Source organism: Halichoerus grypus, chromosome 10 (assembly GCF_964656455.1).
Source record: "Halichoerus grypus chromosome 10, mHalGry1.hap1.1, whole genome shotgun sequence".
Classification (NCBI taxonomy): domain Eukaryota; kingdom Metazoa; phylum Chordata; class Mammalia; order Carnivora; family Phocidae; genus Halichoerus; species Halichoerus grypus.
Window position 1 is genome coordinate 31,568,373 of NC_135721.1, and position 21,291 is coordinate 31,589,663.

General features: G+C 42.4%; 1 protein-coding gene across 8 annotated transcripts in view; it reads right to left on the reverse strand.

The window, feature by feature from the left end:
- Window positions 1-21,291, reverse strand: part of THUMPD2 (THUMP domain 2 tRNA and snRNA guanosine methyltransferase) — a 52,188-nt gene that overhangs the window by 3,470 nt on the left and 27,427 nt on the right. For 4 of the 8 annotated variants that reach the window (XM_036077367.2, XM_036077369.2, XM_036077372.2 and 1 more), the window contains 2 exons: window positions 13,760-13,868; window positions 10,069-10,882 (listed from right to left, as the gene is read on the reverse strand). In XM_036077367.2, coding sequence (XP_035933260.1) covers window positions 10,558-10,882; window positions 13,760-13,868 — 434 coding nt within the window. In that variant the 3' untranslated portion in view covers window positions 10,069-10,557. Of the gene's footprint in view, window positions 1-10,068; window positions 10,883-13,759; window positions 13,869-21,291 lie in introns of those variants that run through there. The other 4 variants (XM_036077375.2, XM_036077374.2, XM_036077373.2 and 1 more) reach the window with 2 other exon arrangements.

The following is a 21,291-nucleotide window of genomic DNA, read 5'->3' on the forward strand; positions in this document are numbered from 1 at the left end:
TTAGATATAAATAAGAAGTGGAAAAGAAAGTTCTGACTTTCAGAATCCTCTCCAGTCCTGTCTCTTGGGCATTGATGAGATGCTACGTGTAGGACTGACAGCATTTCCTCAGTGCCGGGCCATGCTCTTCATGAACTCTGTCTTGTTTTCTTTCTTTCTTTTTTTTTTTTTTTATTTATTTGACAGAGAGAGACACAGCGAGAGAGGGAATACAAGCAGGGGGAGTGGGAGAGGGAGAAGCAGGCTTCCCGCGGAGCAGGGAGCCCGATGCGGTGCTCGATCCCAGGACCCTGGGATCATGACCTGAGCCGAAGGCAGACGCTTAACGACTGAGCCACCCAGGCGCCCCTCTGTCTTGTTTTCATTGCCTCTATGTTATGGATGAAGAAACTAAGGCTCATAGAGATTAAATAACCTTCCCCTAAAATACTAAGTGGCAGAGCCAAGGTTTGGATTCTGGCCTCCTCACTCCAAAGTTGTGATTCTTTCTACTTTCCCACACAGCATCCATATCCTACCGGAGACCCGGCACAAACACCAGTCCTGCCTCTCTAACCATATTTGAGCTCCCCCCCTCCCCAGATTTTATACATCTAGATAGATTAACATTCCCCCATGGTTTTCGTGGTTCCCCTTGGAAATTACTGCTCTGCAGTTTTTTAAGTTTATTTATTTTTTAGAAATCTCTACATCCAACACGGGGCTTGAACTCACAACCCTGAGATCAAGAGTCACATGCTTTTCCGACTGAGCCAGCCAGGCGCCCCTGCTCTGCAGTTTTTAATCAAGGAGCTGCATTTCTAAACCCAAGCACATACTGCCCTTTGTAATTCTGTAAAGAATGCCAGACCTATTTTTATAAGCACAGAACCTCTCCTTACTGATTGACCTTCAGGAGCTCCTGTCCTCTGCAGTAGCCTAAAGGTATGACAGCAATTTTAATTACCTTCCTGGCACTGCGTCCACAGAACATTCTGAGAAATTCCCATGTCAATGGGTCTGCTCAAAGATTAATATTTAAGTGGGTAGATCCTCCTTACTTTGTCCTGTGAAAGCATCCCTCGTGGCTTTTTAAAAATTATTCAGTGAAAGCAAGAGCAATTACTCCAAAAAGAAGGCTAGATAGTCTTGTGGTTAGAGACAGGCTAGAAACTCCGAGACTCAGGACTTTTAGTCCTTGTTTCGTGACTATGTAGCTGTGTGCTCCTGAAAGTCAATCATCTCTCCTGGGCCTCCGGAGACACGCGGGAGCTGATGGGTTTTCCTGTAGGCCATGCTGCATGCGTAACAAGCCCATGAAATACTTTGAACACCTCCGCAAACTTTTATATTCTTTTCCAAGTTGAACGTGAACTCATCTTTTGTAATGTGAACTGATTTTAAAAGCACAGCGTGTAAATGACACAAACAATGAAATGAAGCTATCTGACTCCGAGTCAATATAAGGATATCTTGCCAGCTTCTTAGTACACGTCAAGGAGGGCACGTCATGTTCCGTTTCTCTTTGAGAGGTTGGTCCCTGTGCAGTGACTTCACAATAAAATGTCAAGACAGCCTTGGGAGGTATGTGGAGGCTCTGGCTCTCATCCCTGTCGACAGTAGAGGAAACCTAGCATCTCTCGGCCAGTCTCTGGCAAGGTGTCTAAGTCCGCAGCAAGCGAGCTCTGTGGGTTTTGAGGTCCACATATCTGTATAAGTATGTGTATTCCTGCAAACACGTCGATGGGGCACTAGCCTCTCCGCTTTATACGCCTCTGTGGTGATACAGTAAATCGCTATCATGCCAACATGTTTCTCAAATAAAATGGACTTGGGAATTGAAATTAAACCAACTGTGAAAGGTAATCTGGGGGAGATAACACGAGTGATTAATGCAGTATTGAGTCAAAGGATGAGCTGGGTTCTTAAACAAAGGGTTTTCCAAATAAAGTAACAATTTAAAGAGTGTTCACAGGAGTAGAGAATGGTTTTCAAGAGAATGGGAGCAAAGTAGGGAAGAATGTGGGAGGTGGAGTGAGCTGGGTTGAAGGGCAGAGCCGCGAGAACCACGTGGAGCCGCGCCAAGCAGACATGTGGACGCCCTCTTCTCTCAGCCTTGTCAAAAATACCAGTTACTGCAGGGAGCCAGATGAGTGAAGAAAGCAATGGGTTAAGATGGAAGTTAGTGTAATTTCATTATTTTTAAAGCAATCAGCCTGTGGGTCTGTGATACGCCTACATAATCAAGAAGGGTGTCACAGAAAATGTCAAGCTTTTACCTAGGAACGACTGAGCAGCTGGTTCTGCGTTGCATGATTCCATACATCCCGATGTCACAAAGGAAAAAAGGAAAAAAAAAAAATCTTCCTTCAGGGAATAACAGTCAACATTTTTTCTTTTTTTCTTTGTGATATTGGAATGTGTGGATTTGGTTGAAGCAAAGGGGAGCTCGGGTCTAGCATCCGGGAACTTTATGGCTTTGTTCACTTGGTTGGCAGATGACCATGAAAAGTAACCTGCGTGTGGTTATTTGTTTATCAGATCTATACTGAGTGACTAGTGTGTACCAGAGACTGACTTCGGTGCAGGGGATCATCAGTGAGCAAATCAACAAAGCCACTCCCTTCAGGAGCTGGAGAGACAGACAATAAACAAACATGTCTCTTGTGCTGGAGGAAGGTGCTATGAAGAGAAATCGAGCTGGTGAGAAGAGTGTGTAGGGTGAGGTGGTGGCTCATTGAGCTAGGGAGGCCAGGGTTGGCCTCCCTGATAAGGGGACATTGGAGCGGAGATCCTGAACAATGCAGGTGTGGGAGGAAGTGTCCCCGAAGAGGGGACAGGAAGTGTAAAGGCCTGAAATGGGACGAAGCTTTGCATATTGCAGGGCCAGCAAGGGGGGCAGAACGCAAGAGAGTGTTAGAGATGAGGTTAGAAGGCAGATCGGGACGCCAGGTCAAATGAAACGTCATTGGAGGCTTTTGAGCAGGAGAGTCGTATAATCTGAGTTACACAAAAATAAAAACAAAAAACTTCTGGCTCAGTGAATTTATTTTCCTTGGTTTCCATGTCAATATCAAGAGGCCAGTACTGGGCATTTGGGGCATACGGGCAGAACACGTGGTTAATATGCCCACTCTTCCAAGATGAACGCAATCTCTAAGAGTGTGGAGGTGTCCAGGTGTCCAGGGCAGAGTCACAAAAGGGCGTCGGAAGTGTGACCATGAAGTGGTAGAAATAATGAGTAAGAGAGAGGGGGATGGCGGGGGGGGGGGGGACCTGGAGTAATTGCTCTCCTTTGTTAAACCCCCGAGAAAGCAGTTACTTGCTGAAGGAACTTGATGAAACTGACAATATTAAATGATTATGGCATTCAGATGGCAAAATTATACTTCAAATCTCCTGATTCTCTTGAACATGATAAATTCATGGAATTTAACTGAAAGACAAAGAAAGCTGAGCTCTTGTACCTAGGCATGTTTTCAGTTGTTTCTTTAAACTCCCAACAAATCCATTGCTTGTCACTCAAACATTTTCCTGGACTTCCTTCATCTTTCTGGGTCGAGCTTTTTCAGGGAGTGGTTTCATCCCTCTATTTCCAGAGGTCAGGGATAATCCTCTCTCTCCTGCACTCAGACTTATGGCCGGCACCCTCTCCCCCCACCCCGCCCCAGCCTCTCTTTCCTGAGAGCTGTCAAGGCAGCATTTCGGGCAAGGCCAGTCTACCAAGGAGCATCCCCAGAGCCTGACACAAAGTACTCAGTCAATGCTTGATAGCTCAGTGAATGAAGGAGCAAATGAGTGAGTGAAAGAATAGGAAAATACAAAAAGCTACACTACATACACTATAGGATATAGTGTTGGTATAACATGCATAAAAAGACTCACGAGATTTCTTAATGACCAGGATTTCTCTGTGAAGACTTTCCATCTCACCTAATTTTAGTCCAAAGGCTTTCCTGCATAGCTCTTTGAACAATCATATTTACCTTATATCCAAGTGAGTGGTTCCTCTTGAAAATTTATATATATTTTTAAAGATTTTATTTATTTATTTGTCAGAGAGAGAACACGCACAAGCAGGGGGAGCGGCAGGAAGAGGGAGAAGCAGGCTCCCTGCTGAGCAGGGAGGCCGATGCGGGGCTCGATCCCAGGACCCTGGGATCATGACCCGAGCTGAAGGCAGATGCTTAACTGACTGAGCCACGCAGGCGCCCCAATAGCCTGTTTATGCTCATCTTTCGGACCCCAACTGAAATACCACCTCCTCAGAGAGGTCTTCCCTAACCATACCAACTAAAGTGGCTTAATACATTTTGAATCCCCGATGAGACTTAGCTTTCTAGGTCATAGAGGAAGTAGGTGTCCCCCCTGACAGCTGTCCGTCTCTTGCATGGCTTTCTGAGTGTCCCTTTGATCCACTGTCCTCAGAATCACAAGCATTTATTTGCTCCTCTCTAGCAGGAGCCAGTGCAAATTAGTTCAAGAAATAGTAATCGTTCTTATGTGCCACGCCCTGTACCAAAGGGGGGGAAAATACCATAAAATACTACAACTAGAAGATAACTTCAAAGTTTGGAAAATCCTCAAAAAGCTTTATTGCCTTATGCATTTGATATTAAAGATGCTTTGGGGCGCCTGGATGGCTCAGATGGTTAAGCGTCTGCCTTCAGCTCAGGTCATGATCCCAGGGTCCTGGGATCGAGCCCCGCAACGGGCTCCCTGCTTGGCGGGGAGCCTGCTTCTCCCTCTCCCTCCTACTGTTCCCGCAGCTTGTGCTCTCTTGCTCTCTCTGTCACTCCCCCTGCTTGTGTTCCCTCTCTCGCTGTGTCTCTCTCTGTCAAATAAATAAATAAAATCTTAAAAAAAAAAAGATGCTTTAGCAGAACCCGAAACCATGATTTAATTCTTGTGAAATACACTAAGATAATTAGAACCACTGCATCTGATGATCTCTGCCGCTGTCATTCAAGTCACTGAAGAAACACATTTTTCTATCTGTCATTTGCTGCATCTTGGTGACACACACAAAGATGTCCACCCCCACATGTGATTTTTCTCTCTGAAAGATGAAAGCAAGCCTTCAGCACAGAGTAAAAAATACCGTATTGTTCAAAATCGTTGAGGCCAAAACATGAAAATTGAGACCTGGAAAATATGGCGAAAGGGAAAATGCAAACCACCCGGAAACCCTCCAGTGAGACTGACACAGACAGTACCCGCACATGAGTGTGCTTAGAAACTTAGGTGTGCGGGTTCCCAGGTGCGATCAGCAGTCCACTTCGGGTCGCTTAGAAGAAAAGGAGTTCATTTTTAAAATCCATGAAGGTGCTCAAGAGGGCCAGAAAATCTGTCCGGTTGGCCATATAACCGGGAACACCATGCAAACCCTATGACGGGATTGTTGCCACAAGGACCCCCGGCAGCCTCTGCTGGACACCCACACCGCAGCTTGCACCCCTGACGGTGGACCCTGAATGCTGCCCTCTGTCCCTGCTGACCCTTGAGACCCGACGCTTATTCTGCCACCCTTCCAGAAAGTGGGTTCCATTTCGGTTGCCTGCTTAATTAGAGGTACTACGGTAACGAGTACCCCTCCCATTCTCACCCATTGGTCTCTTTATTCTGATTTTGGGAGAAAGAGCGCCATCTGTTGGTCACTGGATCACAGCGCACACAGCGTCCTGCAGGGAGGCATCTCAGCCTCTCCGGGAATTCTCACTGCTAGCACAAGGCCTTCTGTTCAGGGGGTGGCGTATATGGTGAGAAAGCCCATGAGCATAGGCCTATGGTCTCACTTCCATCACTGTAACTGAGCTCTGGTGGGAAGCACTGTTGCATGAAATAAACGACCACAGATAAGGTAGTTTGGTAAGTCCATGAAAGGTGCTGCTGGCCTGGAGGATCCAAATCTAGAATGAATAGTTGTTCCAGAGAAGCCCAGTCATCGCCCTCTCCACAAGGGAATGGGTCCCCACTATACTTTTCCTTCCGAATGTGTATCATAACAAGTCTCAGGGGTGGTCACTGATGCTGAAAGTTAATCAGTGGTGGCAGTGGCACTTGGTGACACATCCTTCTGGGCCAGTACATTATTTCCCTTCCTGAAACCACAGCCACCTTGTCCATGAGGCCACTGAGCAAGGGTGGCTAGGGAAAGGGAAGGCACAGGGCAGGCAAACTTCCACCTGTGTACTTAGAACCTTAGAACAAGAGTTACTACTCTTGACCATTCTGGTGGGACACAAATACTCTCCCATACTGGGCCCTGTTCTGAGATGTCCACCCCAATCCTCTTCCCCTGACCTTCTTTCATGTCACTGGCCACCCTTTCAAACTGGTAGCCTGCCATGACATGGTGAGCATCTACCTCTCAGGCTGTCTCTCCTTCCAGGCGAAGTGGACCATGTGGACTTCTCCAAGTTCTGCTCCCTGGGAAATTTCCTTTCCTCATTGTCCCTTGGCCCCAGTGGGGCTGAAAAGCCCCAGCAGTTAAACTCCAGCAGGTGCCAGCAAAACTTGCAGAACCATCTGTAAGCCAGATTGGACTTTTTTCCTCTTTGGTGAGCTGCTCATCGGGAAATCCCCCATGGGGCCATGGTCTCGGGGGAGGGTAGGAGTGTGGCGGGCGGGAGGCACTTTGCAGGATAAGGTGCTGACTGCTCCTGTAGCTCATGAGGGCCATCAGCTGTGGAGCTCAGTGCTGATATACACCGCTTCCACCGGATGAGAATGTGCTGTTGGCCTGGGCTCATTGACCTTTGGCCTGGTGGATCAAATCACTCTCAGTTCAAGATGGGCAGGTTAGGTCACACAGTCACCTGGTGTCCTGTGGTCAAGCCCTCAGCTGCCAGCCAAGAGTTCTTTCTAAGAGGAGAATAATTACTTGCACAGGAGAGCTTGGCTTTGCTCCAAAAGCAAAGAGGCTACAGCTATACTTCCCCTATTAGGACTTGCAGGCTCCACACAGCATCCAGACTGCTCACAGACATTCTGAGCACCATGAGATCCCCTGGGTCGTAAGGGCAAAAATGCAGAGCTGCTCACAGTGGGCCTGGACAGCTGGAGAATCCTCCCTTGCGTAAGCCTCCATTAAAAGTAAATGAGTCAGAACAACAAACCCAAAGGTGACATAGATTGCCTTCTGATGCCAAGGAATTCCATCAAGCATCTGTGCCTTTTTCTTAATAGCACTAGTAGTTGCAGTTCCTACAAAGGAATTATTCCTCTTGTTTGGCCATTTTGGTAGGATGGGTGTGGGGGGAGCCTGGGGAAGATGGGATCTTGGTCCTCCAATAACAGACACCCTTACTCCGTGGTTTGGTAGCCATTGTGGGGATTCTGCATTTGCTGAGGGCACCGTTCCAGGCATAGAGTCAGGATCTGGGGAAATTACCACATAATTTGTCACTGAGAAAACTGAAGCAGTCAGAAGAGAACTTGCACAGTCTACCACCACCACATCCGCCCACCCTCTAGCATCTGTTCCCACTTACAGTCTGTTCTACAATGCGTGTTTCTGTAATAGGCATTCACTCAAATATTATTGCTAGGTTGGGGATGATGTCACTCTAATGTGGAAATTGGGTCGGTTCATAAGTAACTTTTCCCCCCAGCACGTTAATATTTTGTGCCACCAGATAAGAGCAGCTGAATGTGAAGACACTAATGGAATGAGCTCAAGGAGTAAGCTGCAGAAAGAATAAGGTAGTTTGCATGAGGCCTTCTTCACTGCATCTTCTTATTGATTCCTTTGGGCCACAGGTTCTGTCTTGGAAGTCCTGATTGTGTACATTAGCAGCCAAATTCTCTCAAGCTGCCTTTGCCCTTTTCTTGGAAAGGTGAAATCCTTTATTTACTGATACATAGTTGACCCTTGAATAACCTGGGTTTGAACTGTGGGGGTCCACTTTCACTTTTTTTTTAAAAGATTTTTTATTTCTTTATTTGACAGAGAGAGACACAGCGAGAGAGGGAACACAAGCGGGGGGAGTGGGAGAGGGAGAAGCAGGCTTTTTGCGGAGCAGGGAGCCCGATGCGGGGCTTGATCCCAGGACTCTAGGATCATGACCTGAGCTGAAGGCAGATGCTTAATGACTGAGCCACCCAGGCGCCCGTTTTTTTTTTTTTTTTAAGATTTATTTATGTACCGTGCACAGATGGGGTGGGGAGGGCAGGGGCAGAGGGAGAGGGAGAGAATCTCAAGCCGACTCTGCATTCAGAATGGAGCTCGAATCCGGGCTCCATCCCACGGCCCTGAGATCATGACCTGAGCCGAAACCAAGGAGACTGTCAGCCTGTCAGGAGTTAAGTTGTTGGGGACTCTGAAGTTATACGTGGGTTTTCGACTGTGTGGGGGTCAGGGCCCCTTCACCCCTGCGTTGTTCAAAGGTTCGACTGTATTTATTGATTAGGAATGTTAGCCTGTTCTCTCCAGACTATGTAAATTGGTGTTTTGTTAGTAGGCAATTTCCAAAGTTGGATAGGTTTGGGATGGTCTGGTCGGTATTTCTTCCGTAAATTCTGTTATTTTTAGTGCATGAATTTGAGAATGAAACATTTTCAGGAGCACATTTATCATGTTACTGCAGAAATGCCTGTATGCCGCCTTCCCACTCGTAACCATGGAGAAATTATTCATGCTCTGATCGAACGCTAATTCCCCCACGTGTGGAATGTATTCCAGCCCCCTTTTCAAGGACACTGCTCCAGCAATTATCCTTTTCCTACCTCATGAGTTTTTTGCCTTTCCCGGAACATTCTCTTCAATATGAAAAACATGCGACTTCTCCCACCTTAAAAAAATATATCATTCTCTTGATTCCACATCCCTCACCAACCTAACTCCATTCTTCGCTCTCTTTTCATCAGGAGTCGTTTGTATTCATTACCTCCAGCTTTTCCCGTATTTTCTCTTAATTCCAATCCAGTGTGGCTTTGTTCCTTCTCCACGCCACCAAAACTCCCATGGTCAAGGTCACTAATGGCCTCATTGCTAAATCCAAGGGTCAATGTCTAGTCCAGAGCCTCTGCTCATTTGCCTTCCAGGCAACCACTTGCTTTTCTCCTGCTCCCTTGCAGATTCCTTCCCTTCTCCTGACTTCTTAGTGTGGAGGAACCTGGGCCTCAGCCCTGTTCCTCTTCCTTCTTCTCCTCCATTTAGTCCTTTGGTGATCCCATCCAGTTTCATGGCACCAGTATGCTGAAAATCCCCAAATTTATATCTCCAGGGCAGAACTTTGTCTTAAACTTCAGACTCATGTATTCAATTGCCTACTCAACACCCCCACTGGGATGTATAATGCACATCTCAAAGTCAGCAAGTCTAAAAATGAGCTTCTGCCATCTCACACCCAACCCACCCCCTCCACAGTTTTTCCCCTATCAATTGATGGAAGCACCCTACTCAGGGGAATTGGCCAAGTATCCTAGGGTCTCTCCTGCCTCCTCTCCACCTATCACACCACACATCAAACACATCTGCAGATCCTCCTGGTTTAAGAAATGAAATATATTTCAGAATCCAGCTGCCTCTTACCACCTCTGCTGCTACCGCCCTGGGGCAGGCTACCATTTTCTCTTGCCTGGATTATTGCAAAAAGCTTCCAACTGGTCTACTTCCACCTTTGCCTCCCCACACTACAGTCATCACAGTGGTTCTGTAAAATGTATGTCAGATTTCTACTTGTTCAAACCTGTCTGGTAGTTTTAAGTCAAAGCCAGTCTCCTAGCGATCTTTAAGGCCCTGTTTGGTCTAACCTGCCACTGCCACCTGCCAATGACTTGCTCTTCAAGCTCTCCTCCCCGTCACTCACTCTGCTCCAGCCCGATGTCCTCTCTGCTGATCCTCAGATACATCAGGCATGCTCTTGCCTTACGGCCTTTGCAACTGGCTATTCCATGTGCCTGGAACACTGTTCCATGTCCTTTAAATATTTGCTCCAATCTCCCATTCTTAATGAGGCTTGACCTATTAATGCTTTTATAAAAAAGAGCAAACTTTATTTTCCATCATGTTGGGGGATACTGGCTGGATTCACATTGTTATTATTCCCATTAATGTTTTATATAACTTGGGACATATAAAAGGTATTGCAAATAAAAATTATTTTTATTCCAATGGAGAAGAAAATTACACGTTTAAAAAATCAAGTTTAATATTAAAAGAAGTAACACATAAAAGTTTCTACAGTTAGAAAAATCTGACCGTGAAAACATCACTAACCTTGTGATGACTGCCATATACTTTATGTGAACCCCTGAAAACCTCTGTTCCAAGTTGCAGCTTCTGCTCAGAAATAGTGCAGGCAGGGCAGAACTTTTCACCTTCCGACAGAATACGAAGTTTAAGGGTCCTTTGGTATAAATGTTCATTCACTGGTCTTGGTCGGCAACTTTTAGCTCTTTAGGGTATAAAGCTGAACTCTACTCAGAACCTGCGTCCAGCCGCCACGCCTCCTGTCCTCAGGGGAGTCTGTTTCCTTGGGACTCTGGGGCCCTATCAGGGTCCCAAGACAACCGCCTTCCCTGCTGAGCAGCTGCCCTGGGACGACTTGACCCTGGCTTACACCCGCAAGCCTGCTAGAGTCCCAAAGAGTGCGACTTCCTGTATTTGTATATGAATGCATCTGTCCTTCCAAGGCTAACTTGGTAGCATTCCATCGGCACTAAAGAGCCAAACGGTGGCATTTTGTCTAAGCCCCCCTGGCTAATGGCTTCGGATGAAGATGACACTGTGTCTGATAGGTCAGTCTTCTCTCCAGGATTCAAGCACTTCTCGATTCCAGGTTCATCTGTGTGGCTGCCCTTGGAATTCAAAGGGATACCGCTCTGTTCACAATCTTGGAGGCGCTTGTGGTGATCTTCGCTGAGCAACAACACAATGGTTCCACCAACATGGAGCACTCTTGACAAAAAATGGTAATTGGAATGAGTATTTCTTTCTTTTTAGACAACAAACAATCCCACTTTATTTTAAATATTTGGTGTTTTTAATTTGAAATTTAATTTTATCTATTTAAACACAAGGATTTTGATAATTAGGTAGTATCTTCCATAATGCATATTCATTATAGTAATTACAGAATCACTAGCACAAATCTGCTTTAATTATCTATTTTTACTCTACTTAAAAGGCAAGCCTCAAAGTAATTCATAGTCACATTCTAATAAGTACAAAGGAAAAGGCAAATGAAAGAATCCTAAAGAATCAGCATATATTAGAGGTAGTAGGCTGTTGGCAGAAGAAAATCACCAGAAAGAGTGAGGACATGCACAAGGGAAGGACAACAGGGAAGACCCTGAGATGCAATCACTTGAGCAAATTCTGCAGAGCACGTCTATGTGGAGAAAGTGACCAACACCACAGTCCGGGGAGTTGCTAAAGAGATTACTGACAGTGGGAGAGAGGCCAGTAGAGAGTTAAGGAGGGTGGCAAATGCTCCAGGCAAGTCCGAGGTGCCCCAGGAGCGCATTAGGTGGGTCCCAAACCTGCGCTGTGCGTTAAGGACAAGCAGGAGCGAGGCAGGCCAAGTGACAGAGAGGGACTGGAGCAAGGCAGGCAGCTGGAGGCAGAAAAGCAGCAGACAGGAAGACTCCAGGAGGGGGAGGCACTGAAAGAAATTCAGCAGGAGGGTGAATGAGAGGGGGTGGGAGGAGGAGGGAGGGAAAGAGCCTGTTGGAATGTGCGGAGGGACCGAAGGAACAGGGTGGGGTGAATTCCAGTTCACAGTTGGATATAAAGCCTGGAGGCAAGGAGAAGACCAGGGCTCGAGGTAGAGATTTTCAATAGTACACAGTAGATAAAGCCATGATGATGGAGGACATCATGATGGAGGCAGTACCAAGTGAGAAGAGAAAAAGGGCCAAGGAACAGAGACTTCACGTTTAAGGGAGGAGAGAGGAGGAAGGGTCCATAATCCTACGAGAAAGTCTGGACAACAGTGATGGCATGGAAGCCAAAGGTGCACACTTTCCAGAAGGGAATGGTCTCAACAGTGTCTAATGTGGCAGGACTAACAAGTGACTAGGATTACGAGAAGTCATTAGTGAACCTGGGCACAGCAATCTTGGTTGAGGGCAGGAGCAAATGCTGGTCTGCCAGAACTGAAGGGGGACTGGAAGGTGAGGAAGCAGAGATGTCAAGTGTAGACTATTCTTTCAATAAGTTTGGCTGTCTAGGTAGGGAAACGGGTGACAGCTTGAAGGCCAGGAGTTACTGGGAATTTCCCCCACACCCGACAAAGATGTCAGGAGCTCAAGTAGCTTTCCCTCATCTAAACAATCAGTGAATCAAGACAAGTTTGTCTCCAAACTACACTGTATTATGCTACACTGCCTATATAAAACCTCAAACTATGTAAAAAGTAAAAAATCAAACTACAGAGGCTATGAGCAGGTGTCAGGGAGGCATGGTCATAGAAGTTCCTTCTGTCCAAATACATACACGGATCCTACTGAGGCCTTCAGATTAGGGGGGAAATCCTGAATACTTTCTGGAAAGTTCCAGGCTAAATGTAAGTCATTGCTCACACATATTAGTATTTCACTATGAGCTGGCTTCATAGTATGGCTGGTGCATTACCTAGTTAGGCACAAAGGCTGTGGTTATTAACTCCGGCTGCACAACAGACTCAGCGCGGGAGTGGTTAAGAAATACACTCACATTCTACTCCAGACCAGTTAAACTGGAGCCTCAGTGGGGAGGGGTGGAGAATGAGTGTCAGAGTTTTTCAAAAGCTCGTGAAATGGTTTTAATATGAAGTCAGGGTTGCAAAATCTGCTTGAGGGGAACATGGACAGGAGCTGAGGAAATGTCTGAATTATAGGTGTTGCCCAGAAAGAGAGACCTCACATAATACGTCAAGGGTTAGGTAACTGTGCAGCGGAGGAGGTTGCTTAGAAATAAGATAATCCAAACAGAAGTGTGGAGCACCCAATTCACACAATGGAGCTGAGATGGCTCTTAGTTGGACTTAGACTTCATGTCAAGCTTTAATTTTTCTTACGGAATGTCAGCCTTGACACTGAATTTTCTCCACCCAAAACCCATGGCTCATTTTTTCTATTGGTGACATTATTTATATACAGTCTCTCGAACATCTATGTTGTCTTGCTCTATCAAATGTCCAACTGAGACAATTTCATGAACTGACCTCTCAGTCATATCTTTTTATTCCTCCATGTGTTCTAGGTTCTCTCCTTTCTCAACTTCAATGATCAGAAAACAGGCCTCACTGTTTGAACTCAAAGAAATACTTTCACTGAATTAGATTCCCTGAGGCCGACCTTAGAAACCACGACGTGAATAAACACTTCTGCATCTTCATTCTACAATCAGCAGTGTTGTAACCTCTCTCTGTTACTGAATGTTCCTTATGTGAACTGTTGTATGGTTTAGTACCTGGGATCTTGAGAAAGTTCATCTTTCTGGGTCCCAGTTTCTCATCTGTGAAGTGTGGGGGATTAACACACAGGAGGCAGGGTTTTTGTGAGGCTTAGAAGTAAATACGTAAATTACTTACCTCAATGAGTAAAATACACGTCACTGTTTCAGATGCTCAAATTTCAGGCAATAATGACAAATTAGTATTTTTTTCAGAATAAAACTTGTTAATAGTGTAAGATGATATTAAGCTTCTGATTTGAAACCTTAGAAAATTAAACTACAAAAGCTTTGGGGGGAATTACTAAGATGCAATCAAATCTTAACTGAAGAACTAGGATATATTTTGGTTAAATGCCCCCTAACTCAAAAATTATAAAAATAAACTCAACAACTTACCTCTCCATTTCCTGTAGAATGTTTTTGATGTCCTTCCCTAACTTAAACTTTTTCCCAAATGGAATGTCAGAAATAATAATATCGACACTCTCTGAGGGCAGTGGCAATTCTGAAATACAGAAACCAGAGAATCTGGTTACATTAAGTTCAAATATTTACAACCTAAATAAGAGAAAATTGAAGTACGTAGAATTATTTTTGCATATTAAATAAAATTTAGGGTTGCTAACATTGTTTCCAAGAAATTATAAGTTTCCAAAAGGCTTTTCACTAAAAAGTAAATGGTAAAGTTATTATATTCTGTTCTTTGAAAATTGGTTTTTCTGTTATGATAAAATGACATAAATTAAGCAGAATCTTAAATTAACCAGAAAATTGAATTCTCTAAACATATTACATGACTAGAAAGTTGCCAGATCCAAGAAGAAATACATTAAATTGTCTACAAGAACCTTCTACAAATGATATTCTATAACTTTCATTTCTCTCCTCATAGTTACATATACAATTTTGCATGTGTAGATCTATTTGCTTTTAAGGGAGATGATCTTAGCTTTCACTGAAATTTTAAAGGAGACCCAAAAGGTTAAGAACATCTAGTTCTAAGATCAGAGAAAAGGCTAAACAAATCAACAAAATGAATATTATCCTAACAAAATTAAATATAGTATTTGATTACTAAATCTAAATCTTTTTCTCATGTTTACATTTCTCAGAAATTAGATTATCAGAAGGTAGTACACATAATCTTAACTTCCACATTTTCTGAATATACTTTTCATTTTTTACTTATTTTACTTGCCACCCATCATGTAAATTAGATATTAATAAGGTAGATGTCCCAATTTTCTTTTTTTTTTAAGATTTTATTTATTTGTCAGAGAGAGAGTGAGCGAGCAAGAGAGCACAAGCAGGGGGAGGAGGAGAGGCAGAGGTAGAAGCAGATTCCCCGCTGAGCCGGGAGCCAGATGTGGGACTCGATCCCAGGACCCTGAGATCATGACCTGAGCCAAAGGCAGACGCTTAACCGCCTGAGCCACCCAGGCATCCCCATTATTAATAAGGTAGATGTCCCAATTTACATTTTGAATAGCATCTAATTCTGTAAAAATATAATAAAATTTAAATAATCTTTACTATTTTGAATAACATATAAATTTTTGTTGGCTGGAAATTTAAGAACAAAACAAAAAGTCCCATTACCTGGGAAAGTCTAATGAACACTTGATAATCTTACCTAGTTCTAACCCTTGCTTGAGATTAGTAGAAGAAAGAATAGGTTGTTAGAAAAAGTTTCAGGATAATATTCTTTCAAAGCCAGGCAGGAGTTCTTTTTTTTTTTCCAAGTCATATATTTTTAAAAAGATTTATCTATTTATTTTAGAGAGCAGGGTTGTGGCGGGGGGGGGGGGCGGGAGAGCACAGCAGGAGAGGGAGAGAGAATCTCAAGCGGACTCTGTGCTGAGCACGGAGCCCGATGCAGTACTTGATCTCATGACCCTGAGATCATGACCTGAGCCGAAACCAAGAGTTGGTTGCTCAACTGACTGCACCATCCAGGTGCCCCCAAGTCATACTTAAACTTCATGCATTTAGTTTTAGGATGTTGATATAGCACATGTACATTTAAATACTGTTTCTATACCTTTTGCAGAACTACTCAAGGCAATGTACAGTGAAGGCCATCAGGGTTATCGGATGTTTTATACATGAGAAACCACAACAGTTTACTCCTGAGTTTGAGCCCACGTCTTTCTTTTGCATTCACACACACACACACACACACACACACACAATTAGCTGCCCAATTTGTTCAGGTTTGGTTAACATTTTTTTTCTTGTCAGTCTCTATTTTTATTTGCAACTTTCCTACTCTGTATTATATAATTTGCTAAACTGCTTTAAATAATTTTAGAAGGTGAAGGAACTTAACAGAATAGTTCTTTCTAAAAGTTCTAGAACTAAGCACTGCTATCGTCCAGTAGAACATAAAATAAGCTTTTGTGGATGTGTGAGAGTGCAGGCAGGCCCTGGTATCAGACAGCTTGCATTTGGCTCTGCCACTAACTAGAGGACTTTGGGAAATTACTGTGTTAGTTTCCTCGTCTGTAAAGTGATAAGAGTACCTATCTCCGAAGTTTACAAGTGAGGTCATTTATGGAAAGCATTTAGAACGGTGCCTGGCACAGAGTGAGCACTCGATAACGGTTAGGTCTTGTGTGGTTAGTATGTACAATGTCCTCTCTGGGTGTACAGGCAGGTGACAGCGGGGAGACCAGGGTGCCGGAATCCTTCAAAGCAGCTCTGAGGGACACAGCACGTCCTTCCCCCCACTCCTCAAAGGCCATGCGGGGCAAGGGCTTCCAGACGGGCCTCCTTCCTACTCCTTTCCTCCCGCAGTGGTTCTCAGGGCCTCAGTCTCTCCCGCGCAGCGTCATCGGGGGCTACCAGCAGCAGCAGCATCTCCGAGGAAGTACAAATGCAAATCCTCTCCCACTTCTACTCCCCAAACCTACTACCTAGTGTGTTTCAGAATCAAAGGAAGGGCTGGTGACACACAGGCTGTTGGCCCCACCTCCAGGGTTTCTGGTGAGGAAACTCCTGAAATCATGAGCACCCGACCCATGACTTTCAACACAGTAAAATCTTTTAAATTATTAAATGCTTTTGAACTGCCTGCGAACAAAGAGTTTGCCTGTAACTAAGGAGATAAAATTCTGAAATAGAAACATAGCTCAAAACAAATATGTAAAAATCATCTCTTTTTTACAACTCAGCAGGATGATTCAAGAAGATGAAAAAAATTGAACATACTGGTGTGTCTTGAACAAAAGAGCTGCTCTATTTCTCCTTCCTTCCAGGAGAAAAATGGGTAAGAACTGCTTAAAACTCAGGATTATGGCCCTAATATATTTTCTTCCAATACGTTTTAAAAGCCTTCAAGATACCCTTTTGTGCATATATTTAGACAAATGACTAAATAAATTGAGGTCTTCTACAAAATTGGGCACACCCTTCTATTTTCTTTCCTCATACTTCTTACTGTTTGAACATTCTTTCCACTGTCCGGATTTATCACATTCGTGTTCTGTCCTGTATCTGTAATTCTCATACTTGTTTAAAATCAGTTGTATATTCAAGTTGATTCAGTCCTCATGATCAATCACTTTGTCTTGCTTTCTCTATTCTTCAGTTGATTTATCTCTTAGATGTTTGCATTTTATTAAAATTTTCCCCTAAAGGATTTATTAGTGAAATGATGCCTGAACTTTTTGTTTTTAAAGATTTTATTTATTTTATTTTTAATTTTTTTTTTTTTTTAAGATTTTATTTATTTGCGAGAGAGAGAATGAGAGACAGAGAGCATGAGAGGAAGGAGGGTCAGAGGGAGAAGCAGACTCCCCGCCGAGCAGGGAGCCCGATGCGGGACTCGATCCCGGGACTCCAGGATCATGACCTGAGCCGAAGGCAGTCGCTTAACCAACTGAGCCACCCAGGCGCCCCTATTTTATTTTTAGAGAGAGAGTCAGAGAGCACGTTTGTGAGCCGGGGGGGGGGGGTACGGTGGGCGGGGGTTGGGGGGAGAGAGAGAATCTTAAGTAGACTCTGTGTTGATCTCACCATCCTGAGATCATGACCTGAGCTGAAACCAAGAGTCGGACTCTTAACTGGCTGAGCCACCCAGGCGCCCCATCTGAACTTTTTTATATTTGAAAATGTCTTTGTACTAAAATGACATCTTGGATGGGCATATTTTTGGGGCCACACTTGGTGTCAATAACCTTAGGAGCCACTATTCTATTGACTATACTGCTCTGTAACTTCCTGTTTCTTTCCATTGTGGCCAGATTTTGATGTTTATTGCATATAGATTATGCCCTTTCTTTGTTTGATTGCTGCTGCTGATTTTTTTTCCTTCTATTTTTTACTATTCCTTTTCTTCTTTCAATAAGTGCAGGAGAATACAAATCCTTCAATAAAGTTTCACTCTGTCATCTTAATCCAGAAGCTCATAATTAGTCTTAAATATGCAAAATGTAGTTTGGCATCTGGAACTGGTGACCTTTTAATTTATAGTCCAAACAGGAACATTTTCAAGAACAAGATGATTAGAAATAAGATTACATACTTTTTGAAATATTTATTGTCTGACAAATTGGTTTGTTATTACAGGGGACCGAAAAATAGTATCTGGGCACACTGAAATAAAAACCCCCACAAACTTTTAAGATATTATTTTAACATTAAAATTAACAAGTAAAATGATTTTTTGTGGTCTGTATTCTTATACTGATTAGTTTCTTAGATGTATCAGTCTCGTGCTCCCTTCGCAGCACATATACTAAAATTGGAACGATGTATCAGTCTCTAATCCCATGTCATTATATTTTTCTGAAGAATGTGGTATTTTTTTAAATAGGAACTTCAAATTTTTTTGTAAAATTGCCTGTAATACTCTTCAAAGTTTCACTTTTATGGTTAATAAACTTCTCTGTAGACTCTAATATTTTTATTTGAGAAAATACTTTCAGGTTCTGAAGTAACAGTAGAGCTCAGAGCAAATTCTGCTAACTGGAGGATACTCTCAATTCTATTTCTTTCATAAGGAGAGTGTAAATATTTCAGCCCTCCATTTAGAGTGTCTCCATTTAGAGTGCCTTTGACAAACATTTTCACAACACAAAGCTCAAATAAATTGTCTCTACTGTTCTTTTAATTGGTTTACCACGTGTAGAGGCTGCAGAATCTAAGCTCTTCTCAATTTGATTCCATTCCATTCTAGAATATACATTTATCCAATTAAAGAAAGCCATTAGAAGATTCTTCCTTTAAGATATCCAAGGTGTATTTATAGAATTTCAGAATTAAATGTTGTGCATTATGGAGCTCTCGGTTTTAATTTGTTCATTTCTTCCTTGGTGTTTTTAGGGATTTTAATGTCTTTAATGTTTTTCATAACTGCAATTCATCAAAAATTGCAAAAACTTAAGTTTTGGGGCATTGCATTTGTTAAATTCTTTGATTACAGATTTCCAATGGATTTTTTGAAAAATGCAACCACAATAAAGCCTATTGGTTTATTTAGAAAAACTTTTATAGGACAATTGTAGAATACTTTGGCCAATCCACAAAGCCATTCTTTGAAGGCTTAAATATTTTTAAACCCATCTGATGATGGGCAAGGAAATAAAATGGGTTCTGTTATGTTGAAGCTTATTAATTTTTTTTTTGGCAACCATCTTCATCACAAATAGTTTGCTGGTCAGTTACTCAATATATATTTAAAAAAATGTTTCTTGGAAAGTTTATTATTTTGATAACTTAAGTTTCTATTTCATTTATAGAATATCAGAGCTTGTTTGAAGATAATTATGAATTATGTGGGTACCACGCCTAATTCCACGTACATTTCTGCTTCATAGATTTCGTTAGTAGAATATTACTACTAAATACTGCATAAACAGACACACATGCAGTTCTGAGCTCAATTTACAGTAGCACTCACAATTATGAAAGATGTTATCTTTGACAGAAAAAACTTCCTAAATTTCTAAGAACTGGGAAAAAGACAAGCTAAACCACCACTGGAAGAGAGAATGCATTTTCTTTTTGAAGCTTCTGATAACACTGATGCAAAACTGGCAAAATTTAACTGTCTGCAAAGGTCTACTAATGGAACCAACAATTTAATAGCTGTAGCTTCATTTTGTTTACATACGTAAGAAAACTTGGAATTGAAACTGAGCAAAATTAATTTAGAATAGTCATTTGATCTAAATGAAAAGTCATGCTTCACAGAATGAGAGTTAAATACATTTTCTTTAGCTGCATTTGATAAATAGCTGTCTTTGGGCTCAGTCTCCTTAAAATAACTATTACGTTTTGGAGTAAATGCTAGATGCTCCTATAAACAGATCTGTTTCATTTGATCAGTGATATCACCAGGACCCTCACAGTGGATGATAAATGTCAACAAACATTTTACTTAAGTAATGTGTTCATCAGGTTTCTTGAGAAATGGAAACTCTGTATTAACTTTCTCATTAAACATGTGCTTTACAAAACTTATTACTGCTGAGTTTGTTACAGAATACAAGTGTTATCAAATAATTAAAAAGGATTAGTACCATACAACAAACTATAAAGCCATTATACCAAAAAACACTCAACTCTCTGTGGTAAGCTTCTTATTCCCTATTTCCACATACTCCACATACACCTAACCCATCACTTCCCACATTTCCTCTTGATTCCCCAAATGGGCAGCTTGGCAGCTTCATGAGTCTTGCATAATAGGCATGGGCCACACAACATGTGGCTGGAACGCCAGGGCACAGGCCAGCAAGGGCAGGATAGATACTGGAAAAAAACCCACACTGATATGAAAGAAAATGCAACCACCACATTATGGGCAGCTTCTGGGTGTACTGAAAAAAGCATGCTTTACTCCTACAAGGGCTGAAATGAATGACACCTGAGAACAAAGCACAGCTGTTAACAATAAGCTTGTTATAAACTCTCACCGAAGTTAATGTGTGACAGACTATATAATGTCTAATTGCAAGTGAAAACATTCCTTTTTTCACCTGTCAACAATTTTGTCATTTTAATTAACTTATACATGTGTTTCTTTTGCTCAAATCTGTATATATTACAGCTCTCTGTCTTATCCTAGGAATGTATATATATCTGTGGATTAACAAAAAACAAAGCCTAACCAATGACTAATTAGTTCCTAAGATAGCCTGTAACATAATACTCGTCTGGTTCCAAACTTTCGTGATAATTAAAACTTAGGAATAAACACAAGCAATTTCTCCATATTAAAGGATCATCTCTTTTTATACCAGTAGAAAGTTACAAAGTAAACCTTACTAAAAAAGTAGAAAAAATACAGTCATTAAAGCACACAAAGAGAACAAAGACCGTGATTCTGCAGAAACAAATCACGATGGGAGTATTATTAAATTCCTAGACATATCCACGTTTACAGAGGTCTTCAACCGTGCTGTGTGTTAGGCAATGTACTCAATGTGCTTATGTGATAAATCTCCACCACAGGCTCTATGAAGTAGGGATTATCTTCATACTGTAGACGACAAAATACAGAGGTCCAGGATTTTGCTGAAGGCCACACACTGGAGAAACAATGGTGGAGCCAGTATTGATACTCGGTCTGTTTGACCCTGAAGTCTCTGCGTGCTCTTACTATAGTAAAAAAGGCGTGAGATCCTCACACCTGTCAATGTTGAACAAGGGACTGATTCATGGGTCTCAACATTCTAAATTGTGTTTATGATTAAAGCTTTTAAAGGTGAAACCGAATTAGTGAAGAAAATAAACACTTGGCTCTAGCTACAATGTCCACCTCTAAAGTAAAGATGTGTAACGAAGGGCTAATTATTAGACAGTTAATACTGGGCCCTATGTACACAAGATATATATGGTTCCCTCTAGGCTGAAATTTAATGTTAAAAGGTTAGGATGATGAAACAATTTAAAATAGATGGTTTATTCTTTCCTCCAGAAAG